The 18,555-nt window shown below is 40.3% G+C and overlaps 1 protein-coding gene across 4 annotated transcripts in view; it reads right to left on the bottom strand.

Annotated features, from left to right (window-relative positions):
* The window catches only part of AIDA (axin interactor, dorsalization associated), a 40,184-nt gene extending 21,648 nt beyond the window's left edge, over positions 1-18,536 (bottom strand). For 3 of the 4 annotated variants that reach the window (XR_013330549.1, XR_013330548.1, XM_077745318.1), the window contains exons 1-4: positions 18,382-18,532; positions 10,618-10,687; positions 3,038-3,091; positions 2,593-2,647 (exon numbers count right to left, since the gene is read on the bottom strand). Coding sequence is in view for 2 of the 4 variants with exons in the window: in XM_077745318.1 (XP_077601444.1) it covers positions 2,593-2,647; positions 3,038-3,091; positions 10,618-10,687; positions 18,382-18,491 (289 nt within the window). In the remaining 2 variants the exon portion in view is untranslated. Of the gene's footprint in view, positions 1-2,592; positions 2,648-3,037; positions 3,092-10,617; positions 10,688-18,381 lie in introns of all 4 variants that reach the window. The other variant, XM_077745319.1, reaches the window with a different exon arrangement.
* Positions 18,537-18,555: the final 19 nt, after the last annotated feature.

The following is an 18,555-nucleotide window of genomic DNA, read 5'->3' as shown; positions in this document are numbered from 1 at the left end:
AATAAGTAGTCGATTACCAAGGACTAACGTAAGAAAATGTAATAAATAGTACTTTTAAGATCTTAGTTGTAGTAAGAATTTCAGACAAGACTATTAAGAGATCTCTTTTAAAACCTTGAAGCAAAAACACAGTAGCAGAATAAAACCAAGTTCCACATATTAATTTTTCTTTCCTTCTGGCCTTAGAAGGTGCAGAGGCTAGCTTGACTCCATCTGGAATATACTCAAATACCAATTTGTAGAAAATGTTTCATTCTGACCAAGTAACTAACTCATAACTAGTGCCTCGCTTTGATAAATGCAAAATTACAGAGCATACCCTGAGATATAACATATACATTTACATTCCTTGAAGAGGCAACAGCAAATTAAAATCACCTAAATTAAGTACCAAGAAGGGAGAAATCTACATGCACTGTATACATTCAAAGTATAACAAAATAAACCCCAATAGTACTATCTTTGCTTTCCATTCCTATCCCTCATCCTAAAAAAAATAAGCAGCAGACAAAACAACAACAAAAGAAGACATAAAAGATTAATGCAGATTTTAGTCCCATCTTCTCCTCATACTGGGGTCAACAATCTTCAGGAGCTTGAACTGGAAAACCATGCTGTTTAGGACTGATGTCAATACTGTACACCACTACAGATATTAACTCAATATAGTAGAAGGAACGTAGGCTTTGGAGTCACTTAGAAACCTGGTCAAAACCCAGTTCTCACATTTACATACTGTAAGGTCATGAGCAAGCGTCAGCAAAACACAGCTGAGTGGACTTATTTGAGTGTTTGGTCCATAGCTGATACTCTAAAAAATGGTAACTTTCAGAAAGGAAAGATCCTATAGGGAACAGGAGAAATCTGTAAGATTCTAAAATTTTATTTGGAAACAAACTGAAAAAACAACCAAAAACTAATGGAAAACAGTGACTAAATAGAATATCAAAATCCTAATAATTTTTATCATTAAAAAAATAGAACATTATAATCTTCTTTGGAACCATTATATTAATTTTTTATATGTTTATTTTTGTGTGTGGGGGTGGGGGGGAGAGAGGGACAGAGCGGGAGACAGAGAATCTGAAGCAGGCTCCACACAGTTAGTGTAGAGCCTGATGCGTGGCTCAAACCCACAAACCGTGAGATCATAACCTGAGCTTAAGTCGGATGCCCAGCTGACTGAGCCACCTAATCACCCCCATTGTAATCTTTTTAAAAAGCTATCAATGTGCTTTTCTTAAAATAATCTAATACATAACCATATATGGTATGACTGCATTTATGCAAAATGTCCAGAACACACAAATTCACAAACACAGAAAGTGGATTAACGGTTGCCTAGGACCAGAAATCAAGGAGCGGGAGAGGCAGGCGTGTGCTAACGGGGAGGGGGTTTCCTTCTGGGGCGACGGAAATGTTCTAAAGTGAACTGTGGTGATAGTTGATAGCTGTGTCTTTGCCTGTATTACAAACATGTCCTCCGAGGGAACGTTCATTTGCACCAACAAGGAAATCTTATCTGGCACACCCTGACCACCAAAACCTATGAACGTTTACTTCAAAAAAGCTTTCAAGAAGGTTAAGGAAAATGGGAACGAGGAACTACTCTGCAGAGCTCGGCAACAGCCCGGCTGATTGCAGTGTGGTTTTCAAGGACAGGTAGTAGAAATGGGCCTCAAGGGCTGTACCTTTATCCTCTCCAGGAAACTCCACTGTTAGCGCCACCAAGTACTTACAGTCACTGAAGTGGTTAAAACAAAACAAAGGCTAAAACACACTGATGAGGTACCTCAACTCAAATAACTATTCATAGGCTATAATGGCGAACAGAGTAACAATTCCTGTAACCTTTACGGTTAATCCTCAGTCTAACCCGGAGTTAGGTAAATCATTTGATAGCCGTGTAAATGGAATAGAGATCAAGTAACTTGTCCTACACATCGATGTATTCTACACATACAGCAGTAACAAAGCCACAAAACAATACACTTACTTTCCTACCATTTGGCTATATACTGGATGCTCTTTTAAAAATGCTCTTTAAAAAGGATTTTGTTGTAAGTGAGATGTATCAACGAGTAAGTCTTTAAAAATACTAGTTGACTCCCTTCCTTTCTCTACAATAAAATCCACCTGAATGGAGGCGGTTAGCATTTAAGCTAAAGTGTTAACAACTACAATTCCACTAATAACTTATTTTAAACATTTCTAAAACATTATAGGACTTATAAAAGCACAAAAAAATCACATAGGACTAGATACTAATGAAATGAATAAGCATCTATGCTAACTAATCTCTATTTTTTATTTTAATTTTTTAGGGAGACAGAATGAACGAGTGCGAGGGGAGAGAGGGGGAAACAGAGATGTAAAGAGAGAGAGAAAGAGAGGGAGAGAGAATCTTAAGCAGGCTCCACACTCAACGTGAAGCTCCATTCCACGATCCTGGGATCATGACTTGGGCCAAAATCAAGAGTCATAGGCTCAACTGAGCCACCCAGATACCCTTATGCTAAATAAGCTCAGTATCTATAACAGAATAAATATTTTTCTAAAGGAGTACCATCAAAAATATAAAGTAAAACTTACTTGGTTCTAGCTTCTTCAGGTCCTCCAGTTTAAATTCTTCTTGAGACTGTGTGGACTGAATTTAAAACATGCATATTACATCTTTTATTATGAAGATTTCACTACACCCTATGTCTTTTAAATGGCAAGAACTAAAGATTCAAAAAGTAGCCAAAATAAATGAATCCATTTCTTGCTTTCAAAGTAGAAAATGAAAAGTCCCAAATGGGTTTTTGTTTGTTTTCGTATTTTGGAACATTCAGGCTAAAAATTGCAAGAAGCGGAAGCTACATCTTTTCTCTACAACTTATTAAATATGAAATCTTTTAATAGGAGTTTAAGCCATGAATTCCTATTGCTATAAATCTGAGACAATACTGCTTTTAGATTTAATGCCTAATGTTTATAAGAACAGTTCAGAATAAATTTCTCTTACATTAGGAAGGGGGAAAAAAAAGTTGTTTACCTGTAAAGCTGCACTTCGTAATTCCAAGCATGTTGCAATTTTGCCTATGGTTTTCTGTAGGAAAAAGAAAAAAGCCATAAATACCAAATACGCTGTAACTGTTGTTGTCAAAATCATGGAGTTAATTTTTGTTGGTAAATGATCTATAATATTTTTAAGTTAAATTCTATTTCTTTTTAGCATCTTACAGATTTTAGAGAAGAAAAACAGGAGGCAAAGGGCTAGGTTAAGAGAGAAAGGGAATATATATTCTCTCCAGACCTATCGGTACTCTGACCTATTTAATTTTTTTTTAAATGTTTTATTTATTTCTGAGAGAGAGACAGAGAGAGAGGCAGCGTGAGCAGGGGAGGGTCAGAGAGAGAGAGGGAGACACAGAATCTGAAGCAGGCTCCAGGCTCTGAGCTGTCAGCACAGAGCCTGACACGGAGCTCAAACTCTTGAACTGTGAGATCATGACCTAAGCCAAAGTCGGACACTTAACCGACTGAGCCACCCAGGCGTTCCAGCTCTGACCAATTTAAAATCCAGTTTGCTTTGATGACAGCTTTAGATTTATTTAAAGGGCAATGAAAAGAATTCCAACTTCTTCCCTCCCCAGCTTTGCCTTCTCTTCTTGTCTATTAAGCCTGAAAGTCATGAAAAGATTTAAAACTAAAAATACCTGAAAGTTAGCAAAATGGTATCATTTAATTTTGTCTTAAGTCCAGTCTTGACTTGTCTAATTAAATATATAGATAATACCAAGCAAAATCAATACTGGGGATGCATGGTGGCTAGTTGTGTATTCAGGTCTGTTTTAGATGAGCTAGAAGATGAGCAGAAATGATAGGGTACAGTCCTTGCTGTTAATAAGCTCAAAGTCTATTATGTGAGAGGAGTTACCACAAAATCACTGTAATATTAAGAAGAGACACTTAATTCTTACAAGCACAGGAAAGTAAGCCATTACGCATGTTCTGAAGAAATAATGCCAGAATCTGTGATAGAAATCAAACCTGGGAAGGTGTTTAAAACTGAAAAGTTGAGAAAATTGTCACAATTCAGTTGTCTAAAGTCTCAAAGTGAAAGCAGAGGGATATAGGTTTGAAAATGTGTGTGTCCTGGGTGGGGGGGTGGCGGGGGTACGGGGGTGGTCATTCGGAAGAGGACCTTCAATGACTCAGAGGAACCTGTTATTACTTTAGCAGTAAATCACACAGAGGCTTTTGAAGAGAATGACCATCAGACCTGCCTTTTTAAGAAGACTTATGAGTACAGTCCCCATAGGCTGGGGTGGAAAAGGGAAAAGACTAAAGGTCATAGCAATCGAGATACCTCAGTTGTCCAGGTAAATGGTCATCAGAACAAGAACATGAATGACTAGGGTGGTAATGACAATGAGAAGACCCACAGAAGAAACACCTACAAGAGCGGACAGCTGAATTATGCCTGTTGACATTTTTAAGTCCTTCCTAAAAAAGGCATTTATTTTGTTTTCATTAGGAATAAATCCAGACCGTGAAAGTCAAGTATTTTCATACAATATGTGCACTGCCTTCAGAATGAAATACTGTTGGGGGAAAAAATGATATGTTTTTCTACATGTACTGATCACTTGCAAAAATTTAGCAAATTTGATTTTGTGGTTTTCTCTTTGGTCACTTTCTTTCTAAGATAAATGAGGAGCAAAGAGGTATAATGAGTATTGTGCTGGCCCCTGGCACTTAGGCTAGTGGGCTCTGTGCAATGATCTTAGCAACAATAACGAGCTGGTAGAGCGACTCGAACCACTACTGGGCGAGATAGGACCCTTGGCCAAGGAACAGGAACACTATTTAACTGTCTCCATAATCTTTAAACCTTCCTTTTAATCCCACTAGCTTAGTTTAGAAAGTACCCAATTTTATTCTGAAATTTTACGTTTAAAGTAAATATAGTAACTGCAAAAGGACTCCAGATAACTCATAGATTTATTCTCTCAAATAGCTACTGCATATGAACCAGCAATAGTTTTTTCTACATAAAATATTAATATCCCCAAATAAATGTTCAAACATACCATTCAACTGACAAAACTAGTAGGTGATTTTAAAATATATATATACATATACACATATATGCATATATATAAGAAAATAAGATAGTAATGGCTAACAGCTATTGAATACTCACACAACAGTAACACATCCAACAAAGCCATATACTTATTTTAATTTGGTCATATGCTTAGGTTCTATTAAAAATGCTTTTTATTTTTTATTTTTTTAATGTTTTTTATTTATTTCTAGGAGAGAGAGAGAGAGAGACAGTGTGAGCAGGGGAGGGTCAGAGAGAGAGGGAGTCACAGACTGAAACAGGCTCCAGGCTCTGAGCTGGCAGCATAGAGCCCGACGCGGGGCTCGAACCCAGAACTGCAAGATCACGACCCAAGCAACAGTCGGACGCTTAACCGACTAAGCCACCCAGGCGCCCCTATTTTTTATTTTTTTTTAAATGTTTTATTTATTTCTAGGAGAGAGCGAGACATCGTGAGCAGGGGAGGGTCAGAGAGAGAGGGAGTGACAGACTCTGAAACAGGCTCCAGGCTCTGAACTGGCAGTCAGCACAGAGCCCGATGCGGGGCTCGAACCCACGAACCGCGAGATCATGATCTAAGCGAAAGTCGGACGCTTAACCAACTAAGCCACCCAGGCATCCCTAAAAATACTTTTTAAAAAGGATTTTGTAGTAAGCGAGATGTATCAACAAGTCTTTAAAAATATTAGTTGACTCCCTTTCTCTATTGTAAAATCCATCTGAATTGAGGAAGTTAACATTTAAGGTAAAATGCTGTTTAACAACTATGATCCCACTAATAACTTACTTTAAATTTAAACATTTCTTCAAGTTAAGCAGAAGCAGTGGCTTTGTACACAGAACCTACTGAGCTATGGCAAAATACCAATGAGCATTATTCATAACTACTTTAAGGGACCACACCCAACATCAGTATTAAAAAGGGAGCGAAACACTATCATTTTCAGCTGCAGCAATGACTTTTAAAACATGTAGCGTTTACTGATGTCAAAATCAAGTGCTTGCTACTGTAACTGTTTCACCTTTCTTAGAACCAAATGGTTAGGAAAAATGATTAGGCGGCACAAGGTCACTTGTGTCCAAGCAGAAATACTATTAATTAATGTACATTAAGACTAAGCACTGAAGGTAAATGAAGAACTACTTTTGGAAAGATTTAAATTATTAGCACCTCGTTCAAATTAACTGCTCATACCTAATATGGTATAGCAATGGAAAATGTTCTCATTTTCAGAACATTGGCTATTTTATTCGGTCATTGGTAGGGAAATTAACAACTCTAAAAGAACTGTTAAGGAAAAGATGGACTAAAAACAAAGAGCTACATTTTAATTTTGTGAAAATGGTAACTTATATAAGGAAAACAAAGTTTACAAAATGCATAAAAACTAACAGTCTCAATTCAGATATAGCTTTTTATTTAAACAGCCAGTCATCTACCCTCTAGCTGCAGGGGGGGGGGAGGCAGGGGTGGGAGACAGAGGGGAAAGCAGGAAGTCAGTGGAAAGGGGGGAACCTATAAAATATAAAACAAGCATATAGCGCTGGAATTCTCATTACCACCAAATTTGATTCAAAACAGGGAAAACCTTTCTAAGCATCATGAGACAGGATGTTCTCCTCCGTCCAGAAACTTACACAAGAACATCTACTACACAAAGTAGGGAATTTAACAGAACGAAAGCTTTTGGCAGCTATTCTTTGGCTACTAAACTCAGTTGTTATAATGACAAAACTATGGAGAATTGAAATGAAAGCTAAGTCAACTAATCACGAGGGAGGATCAAATAAGAATCACAAACCTTATTTTCCACCAGATATCGTTGAGAATATTGAAATAGCAAATCCATAGGAAGATTTTTTTTTAAATCATCCATTAATAAAGTTTAAAGGGATCAGTGGTTCTGCTTTAGAGTTTAGATTTAAAATAAATATTGTGGGGGCGCCTGGGTGGCTCAGTCAGTTAAGTGTCCGATGTAAGCTCAGGTCATGATCTCACAGTTCGTGAGTTTGACCCCTGCATCGGGCTCTCTGCTGACGGCACGGAGTCTGCTCCGGATTCTGTGTCACCTGTCTCTGCCTGTCCTGTACTCATTCTCTCTCTCCCTCAAAATAAAAAAACTTAAAAGAAATAAAATATTGTGAAGATATTTTCTCAAAAATTTGATTTCTCAGGGCACCTGGGTAGCTCAGTCAGTTAAGTGTCCGACTTCGGCTCAGGTCATGATTTTGCAGTCTAGTCTATGGGTTTGAGCCCCACGTCAGGCTCTGTGCTGACAGCTCAGAGCCTGGAGCCTGCTTCGGATTCTGTGTCTCCCTCTTTCTCGGTCTCTTCCCTATTCTTTCTCTCTCTCTCAAAAATAATAAACATTGAAAATTTTTTTTAAAAATTAGGATCTCTCTGATCTTAATTATATATGAAATAATATCAACAACCTAAGATCCAACAAAGCACTTATTGATCAAATATTTTTCAAAGCTTATTATGAGATAGTAAAAAGCTTCATAAAGAAATGTTGCTTTTTAAAAACTAATCTTTCAAAATCCAGGGTTAGCATAATTCTAAGATTTGTCACTGCTAGAAAAATACTGAGAATAGTAAAAGCATAAATGATATAATTCAAAAAAGAAAACACGAAGAACAATTCTGCTTAGACTAACATGACGTATATACTCTGCATTTTTCTCTTTTGAGGCAAACACAATGGAGTTTCTTCTCCTTTGGTCTAAGTGCCAGGCCTGGCATTCAATTCATTTTGCACACCTAACGGTTGGTTTCGAAATCTCCGGTAACATGTTCTTGGGAACACTAGACCCAATGAGGTGTTCTATAGAGGGAGGAAGGGGCCTCCCAAAAGCAAACAAACTTGAGAAACACTCCATTACCCAAAGCCTTTAAAACTCCAACACACACATTAGCATATTAAAAGCCCTGACAAGTCACAAACTCTGTTCAAGAAACATCTATTAATTTTTTAGAGCTAGTCAGTGTTCCCCAGATCGTGTCTGGAAAAGCTTGGTTTCCTAATCGTTACCTTGGAGTTTCTAACTCTTTCCTTCCGTGACATTCGAAGATAAGATGGCATGTATGTCACTGTGAGGGTTTTGGTCCACTGTGAATGTTTCACCCGTACTTTTAAAGAAAATTACATTTGTAAATGCATATGACTTGCCCTATGCTCCTAATGCAGTACAGAGTGATTCAAGGGCCCACGCTCTCTCTGGAGTCCTAACCCGCAGCCACAAATGCCTCCTAGGCAGATATTATAAATAACAAGTACCTTAGACATCAAGCCTCCAGAAGAGGAAGAGGTAAGGAAACTTCAAAGGCAGAAGCCATTAGAAGATTTAGGGGCATCTTTTCAGATCATTTAGGGTTATCTAATCCCTCATTTCATACTTAAGGAAATTAAGACCCAGGGATGGGGGCTGGAATTCAAGACCAAAGTCTTCCAACTCAAGGCCTCAGGCTTTTCCTCAAGGTCATGCTGCCTCCCAGGCCTTAGGGAGCATATATCTGTGGGTCTGCGGAAATTGGAAAAGACAGCATTGGGGGCTACTGAGGAACAGCTATAAATTTAAGAATAAAGAACATAATCAAACATCAGCTCAGCCTTAAGGAAAATTAAGAAAAAGGTTATTTTTTTGAATTAGTCTAATTACTGCTGTATGACAAAGCTCATTTCTTGATGGCATTTAAAAAATAATTTGCTTTGTTTCAGGTCAACTCATTTTATATCTGAGGTCACCTCGCTCACAGGTCCTAGATCTAAGCAACAGGTGTTGGAGACACAGCATGTGCGTAGTTCACGGCACACAGGTGATTCCAGTGCAGGAATCGTTAAATTTTCACAAAAATTCCCTCAGCTTTCATTTGTGCCCCTATTTGTAACACACTTTGTCAGCTGCTAATGTAAACACTCAGATCTTCGAGATTCTGTTTCAAAATTAAGGTGTTTTGTCTCTAGGTTTTGCGCTGCCAGCTAATCATTCCTAGAGTTCGCAAATCTTACAGGAGTGGTAAAGCACATAAATAGTCTTTGTTCCTTTCCTCAAGCAAACCCATCGTTTCCTCTGGTAATCATTCTGCTGGACTCAAATACTCAGTTTCCTTCATCTACTGCATACGTTAACAACCGTAAAGGAAAAAAAAAAACCACATCTGTAAATTGTAGTACTGTGTTTTCCTTTTTAAATAAATTTTTTAAAAAAGCACATTAGATAATGTAGCTCCTAAATATTTAAAAAAAGCAAATGTACGAACTCGTGTAAGAAACATAGTTAACCCTCATCTTTGGGGTTTTTTTCCGTTCAAACTCCTATAAACAAGAGTCAAATGAATGTACGTGAAAGGACTGAGATAAATTTGCTCAGGCTTAGTTAAAACTTGTGCAAAAACCACTCCCACCCTTTGTACAAAAAAAAAGTACAAAAAAAAGGATTAATAAAAACAAATTAAGTCACTGTAGTTTTTTTTTTTTTACAACATCTTTTCTTAAGATAGGAGGCAAAAACTGACACAGTAATTTTTTTCATTATCTACAAGATTAAAATTTGACTTTAACAGTAGATACTCTGAGCCAGGAAAAAATAGGAATCATTTCTTCCCTTCTCTCTTTTTAAAAAAAATTTTTTAATGTTTACTTATTTTTGTGTGAGAGAGAGAGAGACAGAGAGACAGAGTATGAGCCGAAGAGGGGCAGAGGGAGGAAGGGAGGGAGGGAGGAAGAGAGAGAAAGAGAGAGAAAGAGAGGAAGAGAGAGAGAGAGAGATACAAAATTGGAAGCAGGCTCTAGGCTCTGAGCTGTCAGCACAGAGCCTGATGGAGGCTCGAACCCACAAATCGTGAGATCATGACCTGACAAGAAGTCAGACACTCCTCCAGCTGAGCCACCCAGGCACCCCTCTTCTCACTCTCTTAAAGTAAAGCTTCTGAAAGTATCCTGTTTTTTATAATGTAACAATCCAGGGAATCAACTTGTCACATTAAAATTTTAATTCAAGGAGAAAGAGCACCATGGGAACATTTTGCAACCTTATGCAGTTGTTTGGCTGATGGACTTTTATGCCAAATTTTTGACTTGAACTAATATTTTTCAACGGCGGCTTTTGGGGAAGGCTTTTTTGTTGTTTTTGTTTTTGTTTTTTGGCTTTGTGTTTGTTTTGAGAGGATGGAAGAAGGAGTTAGGAAAATTCAGGGTTAATTAAGTATTGAAGTTGGATGTAACTACTCCCAAACAAAATTCAGTCTCTGGAATCTACCCCTCTCACAACCAGAGTGTAGCCCGTCTCCACTAAAGCTAAAGTCTTAAATGGCCTTGAGTGTAGAAATTCATCAAGTGAGAAAGTCACAAAGTAGTAAATCAAGTGTACTCTCTCAGTGATCATTTCATGTTCCCCAAAGCAAAATCAGTGCCATTCTTTGTACTTAAGTATAGCAGTTTCTTTTGTTTGTTTGGCTTAATGGATTTGAAAGACAGAATCCTTTTCATTTGGTATATGCGGAGATTATTTTATAGTACCTTTTGTTCTTCTGTGAATTCAGAATTATTGTGTTGAGCTTGGGCCTCTTTTTGTAGATGTCTTGCTAATCTGTAAGAAGAAAAATAAATATTCTTTAGAATTGAAGGAAAGCAAACTATCTCAAGTGCAACAAGGTGAAATCATTTAAATCTTTTAAAAAAGACAATGGGGCACCTGGGTGGCTCAGTTGGTTAAGCCTCCCGCTCTGGCTCTGGCTCTGGCCATGATCTCACAGTTCATGAGTTCAAGCCCCATGTTGGGGTCTGTGCTGACAGCTCAGAGCCTGAAGCCTGCTTCAGATTCTGTGTCTCCCTCTCTCTCTGTCCTTCCCCAGCTCTCTCTCTCTCTCTCACACACACACACACACACACACTCTCTCTCTCTCTCTCAAAAATAAACAAACATTAAAAATAAATTAAAAACTAAAAAATAAAAAACAGACAATGGGGGCTCTTGGGTGGCTCAGCCAGTTAAGCATCTGACTTCTCTCTGCTCAGGTCCTGACCTCGCAGTTTGTGAGCTCGACCCCGGTCGGGCTCTCTGCTCTCAGCACTGAGCCAGCTTCAGGTCCTCTGTCCCTCTGGGTCTCTCTGTACCTCCCCACCCCCTTTGTGCTGTCTCTCTCAAAATAAATACACTTAAAAAATTTAAAAAACAGACAATGAAGTACAATAATGATTTGCTGTGTTTTCAAAGTATAAACCTACGTTATCTTTAGAATCAAACTCTGGACATAATGACAATGATAATGAGATATAATATTTTTCATACCATTTCTCTGGGACAAATCTCAGCTCTAGGTAATAAAAACCGAATCTTAGAGCTGGAAGGAATCTCAAATGGCATCTAATCCAACTTTCTTCAGTAGTATGTCTGAATTTCTTCTATAACAGGCCGATAAGCAGTTGTCTAGATTTTGCTTTACACACTCAAGTGAGCACCAATCACAGTACCAACCAGACACGCTTCATCAGCCTATCAGTAGTCTGCTGAGGTGAGTCCAAGTGACAGCCATGACAAAATGACAGCAGTCATTATACTTTTCAAAACATTTTTTCATGAAAAAGAAAATCCTGCACCAATCAGACATGAAAATCATTGTTTGCCCAATTATCATTCTTAAGAAAAGCAGGTGAGCCAAGGACGGATCTGTGTCACTAGTCCAAATTCAACAGCAAGGATCCCAAGCTCTTTCTGAGACCACAAGGGCTGACTAACGGACTCTCACAACTACACAATAAAAAGACAAATAGCTCAATTTAAAAGGATTTGGACATTTTTCCAAAAAAGATCTAAAACGGGTCAATAAGCAAGTAAACAGCCTGCCGTCAGTCATCGGGGAAATACAAATCAAAAGCACCATGGGATACCACCTCACACCCACTAGGACGGGTATAATTTCTAAAAAGAGAAGAAAAATAATGCTGTTGGCAAGGGTCTGGAAAATCTGGAACCTTCGTGCAGTGCTGGTAGGAATGTAAAATGATGCAGTCACTGTGGAAAACAGTTTGGCAGCTCCTCAAAAGTTAAACATAGAGTTACCATACATCCCCCAGCAATTTCAAAATTCTAGGTATAGTGCAAGAACTGAAAACACGCTCACACAAAAAGACCTGTGCGTGAATGTTCACAGTGGCAACATTATGCACGATAGCCCAAACTGGAAACACTCAAAACGCCCATCAACTGCAGAATGGATGAACAAAAAGTGGTGCATCCATTCAAAGAAGTGGGATTTGGCCGCAAAGAGGAATGAAGACTGATACATACTACAGCATGAACCTCAAAAACATCACGTGAAACGAAAGATGCCAGATGCGGAAAAAAAAAAAAATCACACAATCACTTACACAAAATGCCCAGAATGGATAGATCCACAGAGACAGAAAGCAGATCTGGGGCTGCCAGGGGCTGGGGTAAGGAGGGACTTGGGAGTGATTGACACCAGATATGGCGTTTGAAATATTCTCAAATGAGATAGTGGTGATGGGTGCCGAGCACCAAGAATGTACTAGAACCACCAAATTGTACAAGTTTACAGTGGGGAAATTTTATGTGATATTTATCTCAGATTTAAAAATCTTTTGATTTAAAGAATCGAAAGGATTCTTTGGTGAAACATTTTGTCACTGGCCAAAGAAATTAAAACTATAATTCTCAAGCATGGTATACTATTCTGCGTGGGGGTGGAAGCAGGATGCAAAGGGTGGCACGTGTTAGATTTCCTACCAAACCAACTGCAAGAGACAGTCCACTGAATTCCAAAAAAAAGTCTTAGATGGCTTTAGATGAGTTTTATTCTACGCAATCACGCATGTCCTTAAAGACCAGGTGTCAGGTTCATTATATTTGATGGTCTCTATCCAGTCTATGAAAGGTATGCATCTTATCATAAACTATGAAACTCCGACATAAAATTATTGACATTTGGCAGGAATCACTCCACTATTATACTTCATCAAACTTGTTTCCATCCATTTATTTTACCTCAAAGGTGGAAACCCCGTATTTTCCTATGATGCCATTCACAGACCCACTCGTGGTGGATTCTATACAAGAGAAAGTACAAACAGAAAGAGACATTGCCAACATCCTTGTCTTTGTTCCGCACTTAGTTTCTAACTCTTGCTGGACCACCCCTTATATGAAGTTCTCTTTTAGGGCTCATAGTCTCTATTTAACAATGTCAAATACACATCCCCAAACTCAGGGAAGTTCTAGCGTGGCACAATTTCTTTATTTGAATAGTTCTCATATAATACGCTAATAGTGATTGTTAAGCCAGGCAAGGTCATTGTCAGAAGAAAGGGGGTAGCTCTAAACTCCCGCTAAAATGCTAATAGTCAGTGAACAAGACTGTTCAAGACAATTAAATTCAAACAGAATCCTGCTTTTAAAAATTAGGCAACAGAATGGGAGGAAATATTTGTAAATCATATATCTGATAGAGGACCTATATCTAGAACATATAAAGAACCCTTATAAACTCAATAGGTAGAGATGCTCAGTCAGTTGAGCACACGACTCTTGATTTCGGCTCAGGCCATGACCTCATAGTTCACAAGAAGCAAACTAAAAAGTACACTACACGCCTACCAGAATGGCTGTAATAGAAAACAGGCCATCAACACCATCAATGAAGAGAAACGGTAACTGATACACTGCTGGTAGAAACGTAAAACTGTACAGCCAGTCCACACAAAATGGCAGTTTCCTTCATAAAATTCACATAAACTTCTATCACCTAGGAATTCCACTCTTTGGTGGCCAACCAAAAAGAATGAAAATATAGGAGCACACGAAGAGTTACCTGTGAATGTTCACAACAGCATTACTGATAATGGTCAGAGAGTGGAAACAACTCAAATGTCCTTTATCTAGTGAGTGGATACACAAAGGTGGTAGATGGAGACAAAGTAACACTATTTGGCAGTAAAAAGGAACAAAGTACTGCCATACGCCACACCACGGGTGGCCTCAAATCCATTATGCCAAATGAAAGAAGCCATGTACCAAAGATCACACTCTATATGATTCCGTTTACATGAAACGTCCAGAAAAGACAAATCCTTACAGACTCTAGGTCAGAGGTCGCCTGAGGCTGGAGCAGGAATATGGAGTGATTACGAATGGACACAAAGGATCTTTGTCAGGTGATGGAAATGTTATAAAATTTCATTATAGTGATGGTTGTACAACTTGGTATCAATTTACTAAAAATTCGCTGGACTGTGTGTAAAATGAATGAATTTCGTGGTATAAATGTTATACTATATTTAAAAGCGTTTTTGAAGACCTGGGCAAATAATTAATTTTCTAAATCCATGTATGATTGCACTATTTCAAGGTAAACTGAGATGTGATTCCATCCACTGAGGGAAAATCCACATGCTTTATTTAGATATCAGACGCGAGCAGCTAAAAGAGTTGAAAGAGTTGACATTCTATTAGGAAAGGTGAGAAACCTCTCAAATATTCTTCTCTCGGAATAATCTCATCTTACAAGCATGCCTATAGGTAAAACAAAAAACAAAACAAAAAAAACCACTGTTCTCAGGAGTTTAAAATATACACAAACAAGCGACTGAAAGAAATCTCACAACAATCCACGACAGAAACTAGCGCTTCTCAAACTATCTGTAGTGAAGGACTAGTTTCTTTCCCCATTCTGTTCTACGCTAACACTGTAATAAAAACTATCATGAAGATGTCAAACTGCTATAGTTTCTAAATCCTTTTTAAAATTTTTTTGAAGTTTATTTATTTATTTTCGAGACGGAGAGAGTGAACAGGGGAGGGGCAGAGAGAGAGGGAGACAGTGAATCCCAATCAGGCTTCACACTGTCAGCACAGAGCCCGACGTGGGACTCAAACACACAAACCACAAACCGTGAGATCATGACCTGAGCAAAACCAAGAGTCAGACGCTTAACTGACTGAGCCGCCCAGGCGCTCCTAAAGTTTCTAAATCTTAAATTTCAATTCCTTGATCTCCTTACTGTAGACCAGCACCCATCCGCAGGCCCACTTTGAGTGGCACGGATGTAAGGCATAGTAAAGATGATTAACAGCAGGTGTTACTCAGTCTTCAAACTCATTCATTTAACAAGTATTTATTGGGCAACAGGTGCTAGATTAACACCTCAGCGTAGATCCTGTGAAATATCGGATTCTGAGCAAGAGAGTCCATACCATTCTACCTTAAGTTAGGGGTCGCTGTATCCCCAGATTGCCGAGAGAGCCGGCCTGCTTCACGGAATTGCTTTTATTTGGCCATGTATAGTTTGGCTAGCAATTCTAGTTTTGACATAATTCGTGTACATCTCCCAACAGTACTTTAGTATCAACGTGGTGCTCCCACAGCATACTTCTGAATCCATTCATTAAAAGAATACAATATAGAATATCCAAATAAACAATTATTTAATAATAGCCTAGCATCACTAAACACTATACAGCAGAGATCAAGACAACTGCTCCAACTCTGCCTTCCCAGAGTTTCTAGCCAAGAGGGGAGACACCATAAACCAAACAAACATGTAAATACATTGTATTTTAGATGGTGAGATGTACTATGGAAAAACATTAAACTGGGGGCGGGGGGCGGTCAGGATATGGGAGACTGAGGTCTAGAGGGTGTGGGGATGGGGAACAGGCTTTCCAATGAGAACAGAGTCGCCAGACAGGGCCTGAGAAGATAGCACCTCAACAAAGACCTGAGGGAGGTGACCAAGCGCCCCAAGCAGATAATGAAAGAAGAATGTTCCAGAAAAAGTACAAAAGCCCGAAGGCAGAAGCATGCTCCTGAGAACAGCACGCACTGTGCACACTCTCCATACTTCTGTAATAGCAAGACCCAGTTACTCTAGAATCCTCCATTAGACTCCCCATGCTTTGAGGGTGGGAATACAATTGAATTCATCTTTGTATCCCCAGCTCTCACTTGAGTGATGAAATTGCTTGAGTTATCGTATTCTTACATTGTGATGGTGCAGACATGTTTATTCCCTCCCTACGTCCCTCCTCCCATAAATTTCGCTGTTACACGACTATCAAGTCCTTGCTGCCTACCGAATTAGAAAAATGCCAATCATCCTACACTCTTCCTTCTTCACTCTCAATATGCTGGCCATTCTTTTTTTTTTTTTTTACATGATTTAGTGACCCCTAAATGGTCTTCTTCTCTGCAGCCTTTTCTCCCAGACAGATAACTGAAATAAAAAAAGACAATTCGCCTTCACTTTTGAATGTACTAATTGTAAATTCAACCTCATTTTTTATGTAGCCTCTATGTTTACAAAAGTTAAGGCAATCATCACTCCTATTTCTATCACTTGAGAACTATTCTGAACCATTAAGTTCAAAGCTTAGTACTGAGGTCCAACAATAGATTTCCATGTGGCTATTATTCTCATTGAGATGTTTCTAGAAATTCCAGCTAAACAGCTTGCATACTCAATTTTCCTTTGTGATTTCAATTGGACATGGTATTCTTCACTTTCCATTGTGAAGTCTGCTGCTGGGTCGCGCCACATCACAAGTGAAGGCAGCTTTACATTTCAGGGCACGCAATTTCCGTGAACAGGCAGAATGAGCACACGCAGGTGCTCACTAACTGGCTACGGTACAGTAAGATACGTGCTCTGGTAATCAGCTCATTACACAAAGCATTTTAAGTAAAACGTCTTAAGCACTATGTAGTAGAGCAGGTGGGACTTAGTAAAACAAAACACCAAAATCCAAAAAAAAAAAAACAAAACCCCAAAAAACCACCAAAACCAAAAAACCCAGATTTCAGCGGTATGGTTTTGTGACTCCCCCCCCCCATTAATCTGTTTAACCTGAGCTTCAGTTTCCTGGTTTTGTAAAACGAGAGTAATGTTCTCACTAAGTAGTTGCGAGAGCAAGTGAAGTGCAGATGCAAAACAAATGCCCAAATGCCGGTGTTGAGGATTACAGGGCCACACAGCCCAGAGCAGGTTTTCAGGGCTTTTTGAAACTACAAGTCTGTGCCATGGGGGGGAAAGCATCTGCACATTTAAATTATCTTAATGGTCTGGTAAAAACAAGTAACTATTGTGGAGAAAGGAAAAAGAATTTAAAGCTTCCCAGTCCCAATCGTATATTCTTTCCAGGAGACACGGGGATGGGGGTGGGGGTCGGGGGTGAGATTTTACACACGGTTTCATCCTCGGTAACACCTCAAACAGGAACTTGCTCTTGACCAAGGAGTAATTTAATGGCAACGGTTTGCAAACAATACCGTTTTGGCAGGCGTTTCTTATTTTCGGTAAAAGGTGCAAGAAATATGCAAGATTTTATATACACGTAAATCTTGTCTTTTAGTTTAAAAAAAAAAAAACACCCCTGAAGCTTTTTGGGGGGAAACCAGAAAGGGAAAGAAATCGGACTTCGGGTCAAAGATCAAAGAGTCTGGTACTCACGAAGTACCCAGCGGCTACACAGCAGACGCAGGACGAGGAGGAGGGACGCGAGGAGGGAGCGGTGGCTCCCGTGCGGGGTCTATTAATTCACTTTGCTCTCCTCGGTTCACATCCTGCGCGGACTCCACCCAAAGCGACCGAGCGAGGGGGTGGGTGGGACTCACACAGCCCAGCGAATAACAGCCCCAGAAACCGAAACGGAATCGAGGTGAATTGTGAAAACACGGCTCACCAGAAAGAGGGGTGGGGACGGGGCGCGAGAGGGGACCCTTCCCTCGGCTGGTGAGGCACCCCCTGTCCTCGCTGCCTCCCGGGGGCGCCCCCTCCCCTCGATCGCCGCCAGTTCCCTCCTCCGGTCCGACACATGGGAGGAGGAAGGCACTGCACCGAGCAAGGCCACTCGTCCCCGGAACGTGGGCGGAGAACACACAAGCCTCCCCGAGCGATTCTAAGAGAGAGATCGAGGGGCAGCCACCTGGGAGAGGCGGGGGAAAGGAGGAAAGGAACCCGACCGCGGAGCGGGGGACGGGGACGAGAAGAGGTAGGCTGCTAGGGCGGGTGCCCCAGGAAAGAGGGGCTACCTGTTGAATGGAACCGGCCCCGCGGCGGCGGAGGGGGAGAGGAGCGAGCAAGCCCAGCGAGCGGACCGCCGGCTCCGGGGCAGCCCGCGGGAGCCAGGGCGATCCCAGCCCCAGTGCCTGCGGGGCCCCACCCTGGGAAGCCCTGGCCGCAGATACGGAGATGAGAGACACCGACAGAAGAAAGGGGAAGGCGGCCGACTGGAGCCGGGCTGGCCAGCTCTTGCGGTTAGTCACTCACATCTGATACTCGTCTATCGCCTCCACCAGCTGGCCCCAAGAGTCGAAGTCGGCGCCCCTCCTAAAACTGGCGCCCCAGCGCTGCAGCAGACTCCGGGTCACCTCCGACATGGCCGGTGCCCACCCCGTCCCCTCCCGCCCCTTCCCCAAAGAGGCCGGGCTCTAGGGCACCATC

This window comes from Crocuta crocuta, unplaced genomic scaffold (assembly GCF_008692635.1).
Source record: "Crocuta crocuta isolate KB4526 unplaced genomic scaffold, BGI_CrCroc_1.0 scaffold757, whole genome shotgun sequence".
Lineage (NCBI taxonomy): Eukaryota > Metazoa > Chordata > Mammalia > Carnivora > Hyaenidae > Crocuta > Crocuta crocuta.
This window is presented reverse-complemented; position numbering and strand designations above follow the sequence as displayed.